The 16,842-nt window shown below is 30.6% G+C and overlaps 1 protein-coding gene across 1 annotated transcript in view; it reads left to right on the forward strand.

Annotated features, from left to right (window-relative positions):
• The window catches only part of LOC101510381 (peroxisome biogenesis protein 5), a 14,476-nt gene extending 2,871 nt beyond the window's left edge, over positions 1-11,605 (forward strand). Inside the window, exons 6-16 of the mRNA XM_073368558.1 lie at positions 1-87; positions 1,019-1,135; positions 2,406-2,573; positions 3,585-3,784; positions 5,172-5,418; positions 6,098-6,182; positions 6,606-6,715; positions 7,664-7,888; positions 9,164-9,229; positions 10,909-11,003; positions 11,132-11,605. Coding sequence (XP_073224659.1) covers positions 1-87; positions 1,019-1,135; positions 2,406-2,573; positions 3,585-3,784; positions 5,172-5,418; positions 6,098-6,182; positions 6,606-6,715; positions 7,664-7,888; positions 9,164-9,229; positions 10,909-11,003; positions 11,132-11,213 — 1,482 coding nt within the window. The 3' untranslated portion in view covers positions 11,214-11,605. The remainder of the gene's footprint in view (positions 88-1,018; positions 1,136-2,405; positions 2,574-3,584; positions 3,785-5,171; positions 5,419-6,097; positions 6,183-6,605; positions 6,716-7,663; positions 7,889-9,163; positions 9,230-10,908; positions 11,004-11,131) is intronic.
• The last annotated feature ends 5,237 nt before the right edge of the window (positions 11,606-16,842 follow it).

A 16,842-nucleotide genomic window follows, 5' to 3' on the forward strand; every position in this document is an offset into this window, starting at 1 on the left:
AGGGAAAGATATGATAATCCCGATGCTTGGGCCAACTCATTTGAGCAACAGCATGGTGTAAATGGTTGGGTCTCTGAATTTGAAAATGTGAGAAGTCTTCACTGTTCTATTTCTTGTTATAATTTTAATTCCCTTCACGTGACACACATACATGTATATAACCATGCTATTTAAACTATCAGTAACATGCAATTCAAACCCTTTACGTTTATTGAGGAATCTTGTTATGCTGAGCTGACTACTAAAGCAAACATTGTAGGGTTGCTCTCATGTTTCTGGGTCCAAGCTGCACAAACGCTAAATTCAAATTAATTTTAGTCATGGAATGCCTATTTCTGGCCGGTCCATTAAATCTCCCAAATAACTGAATATGTGCATCTTATAATTAGTTGATGAAAATTGCTTCCTGAGTTTGGTCTCCATTAGCAAGTTTGAATTTTAGGGTTTACTAGCCAAATATGTTGTTTCTTCCACCATTGTATGGCTATTCCTTTTAGTTTCCGCTTCACAATCAACATTACGCTTTCTTCAGCAATAGCTTTCTTCCAAAATAATTCTTCATACTATTTCTTCATTAGTTTTGATGTTGGTGCCCATCTCCTGTGCTCAGCACACACATCAAAAGAAAGAGCTGTGAGATGAATGGCTTTGGAAAATCTCTGGCAGAGTGGCAGTTTGATTTCTTTTCTGATTTGAGATTATTATGATTTCGATCAGAATGTTCAAAATGGGAGGGATCCAAGTAATCAAGTCATGAAATAAAACAGTAGCCTATAACAGAAAAAGCATAATTTTTGGGTGTTTATGTGTGCGGCCATGCGTGTGTGTGTGTCCACATAATGTCTTTGATGCAATACCTTCTTTTTTCACCGGTCTTGATGCTGGTATCCATAGACTAGGATTGTACTGGTATTTGTAAATATTCTATTAATTGATTTCTCAATGTTGCATCTATATTATTTTTAATCAACTTTCAATCGTTTTGTTGATATTATTTTTTCTTGGTTACATCTTGCAGTCTCAATTGTCATCAGTAGGTCAAATGCAAGGTATGAACATGCCAAACATTGCTGCAATGGAGCAGACTCGTATGCTTGCAAATACATTGGCTCAAAATGCTGACCCTAAATTTCAGGTTTATTCACTTCTCTTTACTGTTAAATTTCTACTTCACAAGCAATCATGTTAATAATCGCAATCGAGTATGTTATTAAGACTACACGGGATTAAAGAAGATAGAAGTTCAATAATTTTTTCCGCCTGTTTGTTGGATTAATTTTCTCTTTTCACTGTAAATATTGTGGATAGATATTGAATTTGACAATTTTCTGACTGTGGGATGAAGCTGACATTTTTAAGGCACATTTCTATCATGCTCATTAACCTGAATCTCAGGTGGTCAAGACACATCTAGGTCATGCATGATTTCTGTCTGTTGCATTAAAGGGTACTCAGTTTCTCGATTGAATGCAATTTATTTTGTATTTTCAGTCTAATAGTTATTTATATCAAGGAAAAGATCACTTGGTGTTAGTGGACATAACTATGGTGGGTGTTAGTGGACATAATTATGGTGGGGAGGTGTCATGACAGAAGATAACAAAAAAGTATATGATTCAATCATCTAGGTTAGTTAGGACAACAAGAGTTTCAATAATTAACTTGGTAACAAACATCAACTATCCTTCATTTATCAGATGAGGGAAGTTTATTCTAGAAATAATTTTTTTTTGTTATATAAACAAGTAATTTAATGGGAACAATATTCTAGTGATATGCTGATATTTAATAGACTGTAATGCTCGAGTTTCGTGACAGTATCTTAGCCGTCACTCTTTGATAGAGTATGGTATTCTTGGTCTCCTTGAGTGTAAAAGCTAAAGGCATCTGCCATGAGTGTTCTTTGCCCTTTCTCAAAAGAACTGGATAAGTGGATGGTTCTCTTGAGTTGACATCTTGCATTGCATCATTCTTTTTCTTATTTTTCTCTTGTGCTTCGGCTGGTGAGTATGTTTTTTCCCCCCTAATAAAACAGCTAGTGATATCAAAATTTATGACGAAGAAAAGGGAGATTTCAAGATTGAGAGAAAAGAAAAGCTCTATGCTGGTTTACTGTTTATGTTGTTCTCTAGTGTTTTTTGTTGGTGCAGAATTCTCAGGGTTTTCTTAAATCTTTTATGAGATAAGGTTGGTTTGTTAGACTATCGGTTGGTGTAATGCCGTACTTTTGTCAAAGGATGTCCTTGAAAGCATGGAGGGAATAACAAGCTTTGTGTTAATGAGCTTGTCTCTATTGTGCTTTATTAGTCTCCTTGCCAAGCAAAATATCTTATCCTCTTGTAGCAATTATTTCCTCTTTATGAAACCTGAAATATACAATTTCAACATGTTCTTTTGGCATGCAGAACTCAAAGTTCCTTCAATTTGTATCAAAGATGAGCCGTGGTGAGTTGATTATCGATGACAATCAAGTTAAAGAGACTGCATTACCCGCATCTGGAGATTGGGCAGCAGAATATCAGCAGCAATATAATCGTGGTGATGCATGGGCTGGTGAATTCTTAAATAATAAGGCATGTCCAATAAACTGGAAACCATATTTATTTGCTAGTGTTTTATCGATTGGGGCCTATATTCAGTTAAAAAAACTAATATTTATCAGGATGTAGTTTTTGTTTACTATTTGACCAGATGAGACAAAAGTAAGGAAGAACAGGAGAGGTCGAGGCAGAAAATAAGTGAGATTGTAAACAGCGACCTTTCTAATTGTGATCCAAAACGCTGACTTTAAACTCGAAATTATTTATACTAATATGACGATTAGCAACTGCCAATTGAACACTTGAGCCCTTTACTTAGGCTCATTATAAGAAAATATGCATTAGAAAAAAAATGAAATTTCAGATCAAGGGAAGATATGAAACATTCCAAAACAGGTGGAAAATGCATCAGGTGGAAAAAATGTGGCAAGGATACCCAATTTCTATAGAAGTCAGAAAACGAAACACTCTTAAAACACCCATTAACTAAGCAAAACAAAAGTCTTAGAATACAATCCTATCCCAGAATATTGTGTAGAAAATACTTTATGGATTGGGTGACTTTTTTACTTACGTGAGATTTTGAAGGTTTTGACTGGGAGGGATTAGGATATTTCCTGGCCTATAAATGCTTTTACTCCATCTTTTCTTCAGAAATGTTATCCAAGTTTTCTATTGAGTTCTTGAGGAGTCCTATCCATGGAAACGGGTGTTAGTATGGTTCTATCTATCACTTTGATTTCCAAGAATACAATTTTCTTTTTTTCTTCTTTTGGTCGTTAAACATTGTAGACTTGCCGGTGTTCTTACTTGTGCGTGCCTACACCGGTGTGAACCTGCCTAGAGTCCAAAGTAGTGGGAGCTCCATGCACTTAGCAACCCTTATACTTAATGCAAATCCGAGATACATCTCCCAGTTAATTAATTTGAACTCTTGAATCTTGATTTGTATTGTAAATACATAATGTTGAAAATGCAAAAAAGTAGGATTAATTAATTGATGCGTCCTTTTTCTCTAATTTGAATGCTGATTGTGGATTTAAGGCTTTGTCGGGAGTTGGACCTGAACAGTGGGCGAATGAATATTCAATTGAAAGACAACAGCATGGAGCAGTTGATGACCAGTGGGTTGATGAATTCTCAAAGTTGCATGTTAATGACTGGGCAGAGGAATTTGGTCAGCAGGTTGGTGAAGGAGTCTTTGGGGAAGGCTCTTCGGATAACTGGGCTAACGCATATGATGAGTAAGTCAATCTTTTCTACTTATTGAATTGCATTATTCATAAAAATGACAAGATATTGTTATATATTCTAAGGCACTGTTTGGTAACGCCAATAAGCTAGCTTATATAGCTTATTAAACTAGTTTATAAGTTTGTTGGATTAAATGAGATGTGTTTGGTAAACAAGCTTATAGCTTATTCTGAGATGCTATTTTAAGTAGCGTTTGAACTTATAGCTTATAGTTTTTTACACTTTCTTCCATTTATAACCTCATTAATTTATTTTTATTATTTTTTATATATAAAACATAACTGTCCCACTAACTTACTATTTACCCACTATTTTTAGTATCTTCTTTTCGGTGCTATTACTTCTGTTTTTTTGTTTAGAGTGGTACTATTACTTCTACATAACACATCCATTCTTTCAATCATTACCATAAAAATTCATAGCAAAAAAATTAACTTCATGTATGCCAAAAATCTTTGTCACATAACACAAAATTGACAAAGACATGTATGAATAGAGCTGGACTCAATTTCTTTAATTCCTTGCAAAAATAACTCATAAAATCTTTCATTTGACAAGAAATTCATAAAGTTAAATTTACTTTTTATGCCAAATAGTGAACCGTAAAATGAATTGCTTTTTACGATTACTATTTATACACTTGAGATTTGTTAAACTTTTAGAGAACTCTTCAAATTTATGTTTATATTGTAATAAATAAAGTAGCTGATGTGCAAAAAAAATGAATTCCATGTTTTTTTTTTTTAATTTCAGAGATTTGTTACATTTTTTGGATTTTCTACTACAAAAGTCATAAATGAGCGAAATATAGTAAAATAAAGAGATGAGTAAACATGAGAGACTTATTAGGTGAATTGAGCAATCTCATTTGGAAAAACATAAGTCGGGGAGAAAGGTGGAAGTTATAAGATAACATCAACTAACTAACGACATGGAGAAAAATAAAACATAAGAAATAAAGTGTAACGACATGGAGCAGAAGAAAACATAAGAAATAAAGTGAAGTAGGAAAATGGATTGAGTACAAAAAAAAAAAAGATCGATTAAAAACAATAGGCATAAGATTGGATAAAAATGTCACATTTTTTGTTATTTTAAATTAAATAATCATGTCATTTTATATTGTTAAATCTAAATTTAGTAAACATTTTAATTAATTAATTTTTCAGCTATAAGTCATCAGTTATCAGCTAGCTTTTCAGCTGTTAGTCAGCTTTTCAGCTATCAGTTAGCTTATAGCTTAATTTTACTAAACGGAGCTAACTCTACGTATTCTTGGGTTGTGTCTACATATGTTCCCCTGAAACTTGAAATTGTTACATGCCATTATAGAGGTTGTTCCCTTGAATTAATCAGATCTTTGTTGGTTATATATAGGTTCCTAAATGAGCAAATTGTTGCCAAGCAGCGGTTAGATAGTTCAAGGGGTGTGTATGTGTTTTCAGATTTAAATCCTTATGTCGGTCATCCAAATCCACTAAAAGAAGGCCAAGATCTCTTCAGGAAAGGGCTTTTAAGTGAAGCAGTTCTAGCACTAGAAGCCGAAGTCTTGAAAAACCCTGAAAATGCCGAAGGATGGAGACTACTTGGAATAGCACATGCAGAAAATGACGATGATCAACAGGTTAGGATGCCTTTTTTATAATAAGCTCCCCAATTTGTGTATACTGTAACGACATATGTTACTATCTAACTACTACAATTTTTCTATGGAATTAACAATTTTCATCAATTTATTTGTATTTATATTTCAACTGTCGATAGCATAGACTATGTTTCTGTTCAATTGAATATGGTATTCTAATTTGCTTCTTTATTTACTATCAAGCGATTGTTCAACATATGCAGTATATTTTATGCTTCATTTGGCATAAATTGGTTTCAGTTAGTCTATTTTTGCTGACCATTTCATGTTTACCAAATTAATATTAAATGGGTATTTCCATAAGTGATAGGATGCGTGTAGGTTGAACTAAATAGGAATCTTATTATTCCATGACCTATTCTTTAGCTATTCTTCTGCCTCCAAAATCTTGCTTTGATGGGAAAACTTGTCTGAATCCTTCATTGTATATACTTTATAGCATCATATTGGTAATTCTTTGTTGTTTATGTAGTAAATCAAATCACCCTGCTTTCTTCCTCTACCTCGTTCTTTTGTACAGGAACTATCGTTGTTTTTTATGCATTTAGTCATCCGCATTCATCTTGATTTTACTACGATTGATCTATCACTTTGTATCTTGATGTTTTCTTTAAACAGTAACTTATAGTTTTTATAAATTTTTTTCAAACCTACACAGGCGATTGCAGCTATGATGCGTGCACAGGAGGCTGATCCAACAAACTTGGAGGTGCTTCTTGCTCTTGGTGTCAGTCATACAAATGGTTAGTGACTGCTTCTGACTGATTACCTCAATAAGTTATATCTTGTAAATAGGATATTAATATTAGTTCATTCAGAAGCTGGTTTGTCACACCAAGTTTTGATGCTTGAATTGATTTAATGCGCCCAATTCTACTCATATTTTCTTTCTTTATTTTTTTTTTTGGAGTTTTTCTGCAATAGAAGTTGTAGGAGTTGGACTTGAAGAGCTTTTTTGAAAAGCTAATATACTTATATTTGCTTTGCTTCCGATTTTTCATGCTTTGGATTCTTATAGTCCATTTTGTACTTGTCTTCTATTTTAGTGAGTTTGTTATTGCAAGCATTGAATTGCAAGCATTGACACAAATGACTTGTAGGCTGTAATATTGTATTCCTTTATAAAAACTATTTTGAACATATGTGTTGGTATTTGGTATTTGCAGAACTGGAGCAAAATGCTGCTTTAAAGTATTTATTTGGATGGCTACGGAATCACCCAAAATATGGAACAATTGCCCCACCCGAGATTTCTGATTCTTTGTACTATGCTGATGTGAGTGAAATTGAATGCTTCCTCATTATCATGTTTGCTAAAAACAAATTATGATTAAGATATGTCCATATAGGCAACCCCACCTAGTGAGACAACTGTGTTGTTGTCGTTGTTGTATGTTGACGTTATAGCTTTTAGATAAAAGATGATAAATAATGAAGACTTTGAATATGATAATAGTGTAATATTATTGTTAATAACTTGATACAAAGATTAAACACTAACCCATATATTTATAGAGATACAAGACTCCTAATTCTAAATAAATAAGGACATTAAAAACAAATCATGATAATAACTAGGTATTAGAGTAACTAATCTTATGTGATATAGTATGGTACTCTAATATAATATCAAGTTACTTTAAGATATTGCCTTGTAAACCAACAAGAAACACCAAAACCATAGTGTTATACACAAGTTAAGGGTTAAATGGTGTATTAACATATTCTCCCAGCCCATTATCTCAACGTTTCCATCAAGCTGGGCTGCATTTTTTAGCATTCATACTTATTACATGTACCATTAATCCTCAGCCGAGTGGCACCTTTGTAAATGTATCCCTGAGTTGTTGTATTTATTGAAAATATCAAATAGAAATGAGAGCCTTAATCTTTTTCCTTCTAAAAATGACAATCCATTATGTTTAAGTACTGGCTTAAATGAAATATGGGTGGAAGTTTTACTACGTCACCCTATTCTCATTGGTGAGTTGTTAGAAGAGGCAGATACAACTTCATTCAACAAGTATTGAAGCTCAGAAGAAATTTGAACTATGACATGAAGCTTACCTTCGACACTAGACCTTCCTATCTCATCCTGCTTCTCACTTCGTTTTGAAGCCTAGTTTAATTTAACAAACATACTGAAACACTTATTTAGCAATATTTATACATATACTAATATAACTTATTGTTAGTTTTGAGAGATTGATATTCCTTTTTGCAGGTTGCTAGATTATTCAATGAGGCAGCTGAAATCTCGCCTGATGATGCAGATGTCCACATAGTTCTTGGGGTCCTGTACAACTTATCCAGAGAATATGACAAAGCCATTTCATCTTTTGAACGAGCTTTGAAACTTAAGCCGCAGGACTACTCTCTCTGGAACAAGCTTGGTGCAACACAAGCAAACAGTGTTCAAAGTGCTGATGCAATAATGGCTTATCAACAGGTATGTATTGGAATCAATTTTGATTTGAAAGTAACTCTAATGTAGTTTATGACATTAAAATGTAACTTATAATGACTATGAGGTGGTCATTTCTTGTCATATAAGTTTGGGGTCTTGAGTCTATTCAAAATCCAGTCTTAAGCTGATTTTAGAGTATATCATTGGTTAATAGTTCTGTATATGTCCTCATGTTCCTAGTGGAGTTGTTAAGTGAAGAATAAGGATGTTATTAGAAATGTAGAATATTTAGGCAACTGCCTTTTGGCTTACATAGTATTGGAGTTTAGGACTTGTGTATGTACTACCCTTGTGTAAGCAGAAGTAAATTGGATTACCAAGGAATGTAAGTTGAGTACCACAAGGACTAATTCTAGCTTAAAAATAAAAGTTGGAGACTACTTGAGCGTCTTGAGTCCGTAATGCAAAATGATAATGAAATAGAGGGAGGTGTAAACTGTAGGATCCAATTTAGGTGGACAAAGTGAGGGAGTGTTTCAGGTGTTGTTTGTGATAGAGAGGTACCACTCAAGTTTAATGGAAAATATTACAAACAATTATAAGGCCTGCAATGTTGTAGGGATTGAATGTTGGAAGATAAAGAACCTATTAAAATATAAGATGAGACTTTTCAATGCACGAGTAGACATTCAAGACATGATTGGGAACAGATGTATTGGAGGGGAAGTTAGGGTAGCAAGTAACAACTAGTATGGAAAAGATGGAAGAAACTCACTTTTAAGTGATTTGAGCATGTACGGAGATGACCTACAGAGTTTAGAAGCCCCGGTAAAGATAGTAGATCAGGGGGAGGGTAGTTCATTAGTCTTTAGTTGGTAATAAAGACAAACTATATGTCAAATAATTAGTGATTTAGATTTAAATGATTATCAGTTGACGTGATCTACAATTGGACATTGTGGTGTTGTTTGGTTAATGTAGTCAACTTCATCTTGTGAGAATAGACTTACATTGTTGTTGTTGTATTTCATCTCCTAAAACATAAACTGTTCCATGTCTACTGTGAGATGCTGCTCTGTCCAGGTATTCTATACATTATTAGGCTGTTGTATTAGTGCAAGATTTTATTGACAGGTATTTGGAGAGATTGGATGTATTTTTTATTTGATTCTTTTTTTTTAACTGTTTTATTTTCACATCCTTATCCGTTTGTTTATGTTGAGATTATTCGCACTTTCAAGTGCATAAAATATGCTATCTATTTTCTGTATGTAATTTATTCTTCTCTAATGGTATTTTTTTTTCTTTTGACTCCAGGCGCTAGATTTAAAGCCTAATTATGTTCGTGCTTGGGCAAATATGGGTATCAGTTATGCAAACCAGGTAAACTCTCTGCTCGGCTTTTAGCTTATTTTAATAGTAAATTTTATTAAATATAAAGAAGAATAAGGCTTATCACATTTTCAGTTTGTTATGTTTGTGGTATATGAAAGTGTACAAGTGAAATACATTATTATGGCAGTTACTCTAGTTGAACTATTCAACTTTAATAATTCTGGAATTCTTTGTTTGCTACAAAGCACTACGTAGCAATGTATACTTTCAAGAACTATGGTGGGGGTACATTTGGAAATTAGATGCCTACGTATACTTTATATTGAAACTCAAATTATTTGGTGCTATTTGGTTTTGGAGCGTGGTATACTAACACATGTCAAGTATTTTTGGACAAGTTTCACCTCTATTATGGAGATGTGTGGTATACTACCATATGTCAAGTATATTTGGACAAGATTAACCTCTATTATGGAGATGTTAAGCCACAATTGAGAAAGGGTAAATTTAATATAGGTCCCGTTTCTCTCTCTCTCAGTTTTATATTTTAAATCTTTTCTTGAATTTTTTGTCTTCAATTTGTCTTATGAATATTTAGTTGGTCATTTTTTTTTGTAGTGAAAATAATGTTTTCTAGGACCAGTTTTTGTAAAAGCTTGGGTGAAGGCTCGAGGATTTTTTGTTTTGTTTAACATGCCTACCTTACCCTTACACAAGAACTCTTTTGACTTGAAACATGGACAAAATACAAACCTGTTTTACCTTATGATGAACCTTAACTTTATTTATAAGAATGGGAAAGCAAGGATCAAATTTATGAGATATGACTTATGACCACAAGGTTGCACAAGCTAGTATCACTTTCAATGATCGACCATCCCAAAAGAGAGTGTAGAACAAACATGTGTGTTTAACTTCATCCGTCGTTTTATTAATAATAAAAAAGGTGGTCTAGGTGTGGTGTACGAGATTCCCATCAGGTGGGGGTCTGGGGAGAGTAGATGTACGTATTCTTGCTGACCCCTGCAAGTGGAGAGGCTGTTTCTAGGATTTGAACCCGTGACCTCTAGGTCACAAGGCAGCTAGTTACCTTACTATTGTGCCAAGATACACCCTTCTTCTTTCTATAATAATTAAAAATCTTATTTAAAAATCAATTATGTTTTAAATTAAGCATATTTTTAATTTGGTTGAGTAGAAAATAATGAGTAAAAGTAGAAACTAATGAAGGTGTCGTGTAAAAGTGGATGACTCATTGTTTTATCGTAACAATGACAAGCTTTTGAAACATTAATGTCATTACTTCAATATATTTGTGCTTTCATGCTAATCCTAGAGTGTTTAGGTGAGCTCATATTTTGGTTTTGAAACCACACAAGTGTTTTGGATTTGGTTCTCATAACATTTTTTCTTCATCACCGGAGTTCATTCAACCATTGAGTTCCCTGAGTTTGAGTACGGAATTTCTTGGTTAATCCTTGAAAGTCCATTTTACCGCCTGAGCATTGGTGTTCATTGTTGGTTTTTTTTATAACTGGGGGGCCGGTTTGATGACAAAATTCAACAATGAAGGACCATTTCGTAGCGCTTAATGTTGGAGGACCAAATTGATACCACTTGGGCGTTTGGAAGAATAAAAGGGATGTTCACTTTTGTGAATAATATGCCGCATCCTAACCATATTATTAAACTACTAATTTGTTATTAACCTCTGCATTTCTTTACAGGGCATGTATGATGAGTCTATTCGTTATTATGTTCGAGCGCTTGCCATGAATCCAAAAGCAGAGAATGCATGGCAATATTTAAGAATTTCATTGAGGTATGACTTCAAGATACATTAACAATGAAAAGTTTAAGTATTTGACGTTGCAAGTAGGATAGAGATAATACAAGTTAGTTTTTAAATTTATATTCCCGCGACTTAAACTTCTATCCCCCATTTTCCAGTTGTGCCTCCAGGAATGACATGTTTGAAGCTTGTGATAGTAGGAATCTGGACCTTCTCCAGAAGGAGTTCCCTCTACAGTAAATTTTGTTTTTTACAAGTGGATGAATTACAGGATATCCAGCTCCATACGGCGCAGGTAGTTGCTTGATGTTACGTGAAACATTAGTGAATGGTACATTTTCTACCACTAAAGCTCATTGTAGATGTCTGCATCCTTAGAAATTTTCTAGGAGTGATGAAAGATTGATCAAGTGACTAAGCCCGCAGGTGTATATCGTTGTGAATGATACAAAAGCTATTTATCACATAACAGCTGCAGTACTGAAGTTATCGAATGTGGCTGTTCCATTAATAAGTTGGGTCTATTGACATTGTGCAAGTAGAGTTTATAAATAAGCAAGATTTGTTGCATATCTTGTTCTAACTTTATTTATTATTATACTACCTGATAATAAAGTATTACTTTTGATTCACTAGCACTTTTTACTGTTACTAGGTTAAGTCTGAACATATAATCCATCATTTTTCTGGACCATATGTTCCGGTATTTAAGAATATATATACATATAAGGATTATTCTCAAAAGCATGATGATCAGTATACATTATGACTTGGTAGGTGTGAAGTCTAATGTTTTGGGTAATATTTATAAGCTGAAAAGAATTTGTGGATTAAGTACTGGGAGCAATATACACTCGGTTGCTTATTAGGATGGAATGTTCTTTCTTATACAAGCGAACACGATGCTTTGATATTAAGTATATGCTTGCAAGTTGTCATAAAAAATTTATATTGTGGACTTCCTAAAAGGAAATATGCTAAAGAACATGTGATTGAATCAATGTCCACAATATTCTAACAATATTGTGGTTGAAAGACATTTATGTTGGCAATAGTTGACAGACAGAATCAAAAATTTATTCCATCACTAATTTATAAGTAATCGATTTAATGGTTAATCCATTGATTTTACACTAAAACGAAATCGACAACTATGTAAATTTGAATCGATTATTTTTCTTTCGACAAGCAAAATTGAATCGATTATTTATTCTCATGTAATCGATTAATTTCAATTCAGTTTTAATACAACCAAATTGAATAGTTTCTTTTGAATTGTAATTGATTTAATTTAATTTGATTGATTGAATTTGTTATAAATGATTTCATTCAATTGATGTTGCTCATTTGAAATCACCCAAGTTGTATTATGTTTTTTTAAATAAAATAAAAATAACAGTAAAGACCAGTTTTAATCTGGAAAGAACATGTATTCAATAGGTTATATGTTTCGATGTTAGATACAATTACTCGTGGGGTGGAGATTGAACGGGAGGGTTGAGTTTCGAGGAGGAAGTTGTTTTAGTGGGAAGAGAAGTTGTTGGAGTGTATCTCTGTTGTGGATATAATGTGTTGCAGGTCAATGTGAAAGATGGGTGGTTATGGAAGCACTTGACGATGACAAATATGCTGTCAAATGATTATACATGGAATAAGTCGGTCTCATTTGTCCATTTCTTTGTTGGGCTACTGCCGACAAGTAAGGCTCTTCATGACAAGTTAATTGTAGTGTGGCATATTTGGAGGGCTAAAAATAGTAAGATTTTTCAACGACAAGTTTGTGATGTGTAGTCTCTCTCCTTGAGCGAATTAAAGTTATATGATGCGAGTGGCTGAAAACTAAAATTAAAGGTTTTAGACTGGAACTACATCAACGATGGACTTCATCCTTTGCATTGTTTTGGCTTCATTACTCTTCGCGTAGGTTGACACTATTTGTATCTTTGTTATAGTTAAGTGTGGGAATAGGATAACTGAATTAGACTAAAATGAGACAGATTTTTTAAGGTTTGAGCGCAATTTTGTCAAAAAATTTAAATCTCAAGTCTTACTTATAGCTTGTTAGAGGATTTTCTTTAGAATTGAATATGACATTTATGAATGTATGATGGAGTCTGTTAGTCTATTTAAAATTTATTTTATATTAATATTTTTAAATAAATAATTAAATATATTTTTAAACAGACTAATAAACTAATAAATCAATGAAATTAAATATTTATTTAAATTTAACAAGATATTTTGACTTTATATGATATTATATTTCAATTTAATTCTTTTTTGTTATATTATATTTATGTCAAAAGTTAACGTAAAATAATATGATCAAACTACTAAAAAGTTAACAAATTTATAATTTAATATAAAATTCAAAGTCTGATATATAATAATAATAATAATAATAATAATAATAATAATAATTTAAAATATTATTGATATTTACTTAAGTAGGTCGTTTTATAGATTATATTTTCTTTTGTCTTTAGTCCAACTTTTTTGATACGCTGTCTATATACAAAATATACAAAATGATCGAGTTATTTTACTTCTTAAAAAAATTATTCAATACTAATATAAAATTATGTTGATAATATAAAATAATATAATTTATATGTATTGACAGAAACTAATTATAATCATGTCTGTTAGTCTATTTAAAATTTATTTTATATTAATATTTTTAAATAAATAATTAAATATATTTTTAAACAGACTAATAAACTAATAAATCAATGAAATTAAATATTTATTTAAATTTAACAAGATATTTTGACTTTATATGATATTATATTTCAATTTAATTCTTTTTTGTTATATTATATTTATGTCAAAAGTTAACGTAAAATAATATGATCAAACTACTAAAAAGTTAACAAATTTATAATTTAATATAAAATTCAAAGTCTGATATATAATAATAATAATAATAATAATAATAATAATAATAATTTAAAATATTATTGATATTTACTTAAGTAGGTCGTTTTATAGATTATATTTTCTTTTGTCTTTAGTCCAACTTTTTTGATACGCTGTCTATATACAAAATATACAAAATGATCGAGTTATTTTACTTCTTAAAAAAATTATTCAATACTAATATAAAATTATGTTGATAATATAAAATAATATAATTTATATGTATTGACAGAAACTAATTATAATCATTCGATTATTAAAATTATTTGATTTTTATTGTAATTACTTTTAAAAGCATACATATAGATAATTGTAATAGTATAAATTCTGTTCACTAAAAATATATAACAATTAAACTTATATAAAATTATAATTATAGTGCATATATTCGTTAAACGTATATTTTTATTGGGATAAAACTCTTAAATTAAAAAAAAAAACTAATATACAAAAAATTTCACTATCAAATAATTTTGAAAATAATATAAATTTTCTTACAATATTTTAATTATAAAACTTGAAGAATTTTTTTATTATGAAACGTAATGAATTTTTATTTATAGAAAATTAAACTGATTTTTTATATTATTTTATTTGAGTTGATTAGAAAATGAAGAGTGTTGTTTATTTAAATAAAGACATGTTTGCAATTCAAGCAATGGTGCCATTCAACCTTATCAAAGACAATTGAGTTAAGAATTAGCGATTAAAACACATGTAGACTACTAATAAATTCCAATTTTTTTGATTGTGATGTGGTTGCAGAGATATTGAAATTTTTATACTATGATTGAAATTGCGGTTTAAAACTATTTCTTACCACTGATTTGCAAATTCGGAGAGACGGCATGGAAATTATGTAAGTGTTTTCTATCAGTTGATTTTTTGAGATCTTAGGCTCTTTCATATGTTTTGTTTTACATTATTGAGCCTAATGAAAAGGGTCTTGATATTTCAATGTAAAGATTCTTTACCATTGAAGTTTGCTTAATTATATAAAAGTATTACCTCCTTTCTTAAATATAGGACCCTTTGAACAAATCACACAAATTAAGTAAACAGATAGTAATATTAAATTTATTTGTAATTGATATTATTTTTATAATTTTATCTTTTACAAGAGAGAATTAGTTAATATTTTTATTATAGTATTTATTGTTAGTTGTAGAAAAAAATGTAAATTAATTAAGGACATGTTTACAAAGAAATAATTAATAAAGTTGAAAATTCAAAGATGATCTTATAAAAAACGACAAAGAAATTTTTAAGAGAATCTATTATAATATATTAAATCAGACTTAGAAAAATTCTTTAGTTGACACTTAATCTCTTTGTATGTCAAGTAATTCTTTTTATTTTTTTTGTCACAACACACGAAATTTGAGGTGTCATCTTCTAACTCATACTCTCTAACTTTTAAAACACATTCTCATTTCTATTATAATATATTAGATGAGACTCACAAATTCTCACGTTGACACTTAATCTCTTTGTATGTCAAATAATTTTTTTTTGCCATATCACACAAACTAATGTGTTACCTTCTAACTCACACTCTCTAACCTCCAAAACACATTCTCATTTTTTCTAAATTCCTTTAATTTGCCTACTCCAATTCAATAATGCTCATTCATTTATCCACAATTACTATTTCATAAATTCTCATTAATCTCATCAATAACGTTCATTCATTTATCCACAATTACTATTTCATAAATTGTCATTAATCTCCCAATTTAAATATTTGATACCTCTTCAAAGCTCAACAACCACATGCTATATTCTCTACTCCATAAATCGTTTTTAATCAATTATTCATTTATACTCTATAATGCAAATTCATTTTTTTTTATTTAATTTTTTGGTTTTACTTTACCGGTTCACTATTATTTATATTTTTTTATTTCTTTATCACGTTGAAGGTAGTATTGAAGTTCATAACAACAATTTATAGTTCAGTAAAAAAAATAGAAATAGTGATTACAATATAATATATTTCAATATACAAAGAAATCTTTGATCCTCCATCTATTAATAAATGTCTCAATTACATTTTTTTTTTGTACAAGTTTCAATCACGTACCATTAAGTGTTTGTTTCCTTTTAAATTTTTCTTTTATTTATTTTCCTTATTTGAAGAGATGAGTTGACTCTTGATCATGGATAACATCATTTTTTTTTTGTACAAGTCTCAATCACATAAGTGTTTGTTCTCTTTTAAATTTTTATTTTATTTATTTTCCTTATTTCAGGAGATAAGTTCTCTCTTGATCATGAATAATGTATCCCTTAATTCTTCTTTATCGGTATATTACAATATGAATTCAAAGTTATCTTCTTTATCATTTGTTTACCACAATTTACATAAACTATTTTGAAGCAACACAACTAGTGAATAAAACATTTTGTTGCCTATTTATAATCACTACAGAATCACATGTTTCACCATGTATATGCTAAATGGCTGAATGTAACCCAAATTATTTTCATAAATAATATCATAACATATAATAATTCAAATATTTATTTAAAAAGGTGGCCTAAAATCAATTTCAGAATTAATAATGTATAAGAACATCTTAGTCTAGACATCATTATCTATGACATAGATTTTTAGGATATCGTACATATTTACTTCCTTTGTTTCCTAATTTGTTTGGTTCATATTATTCAAATGTCCATACTTATAGTCTTATAGTCATACCTTACCTTCTACGACCTTCTTTGATAGAAATTTGTAGAAACATAGAGAAAAAAATGTTCATTATATGTAAATATGAAGTTAATATGTAGTATGGTTTCAATTGTAGTTTCTAACTACAATTGCGTCATAATATTATAGATTTGGAAGTCGCTGCAACAAATATAAATATTTGTAGAGTAAAGTTGAAATAAACTTATGAGTATAGCTAAATAAGTTACAAGAGACATAATGTCATACTAAAAAACA

The sequence above is a fragment of the Cicer arietinum genome, chromosome 5 (genome assembly GCF_000331145.2).
Source record: "Cicer arietinum cultivar CDC Frontier isolate Library 1 chromosome 5, Cicar.CDCFrontier_v2.0, whole genome shotgun sequence".
In the NCBI taxonomy this organism is placed as follows: Eukaryota; Viridiplantae; Streptophyta; class Magnoliopsida; order Fabales; family Fabaceae; genus Cicer; species Cicer arietinum.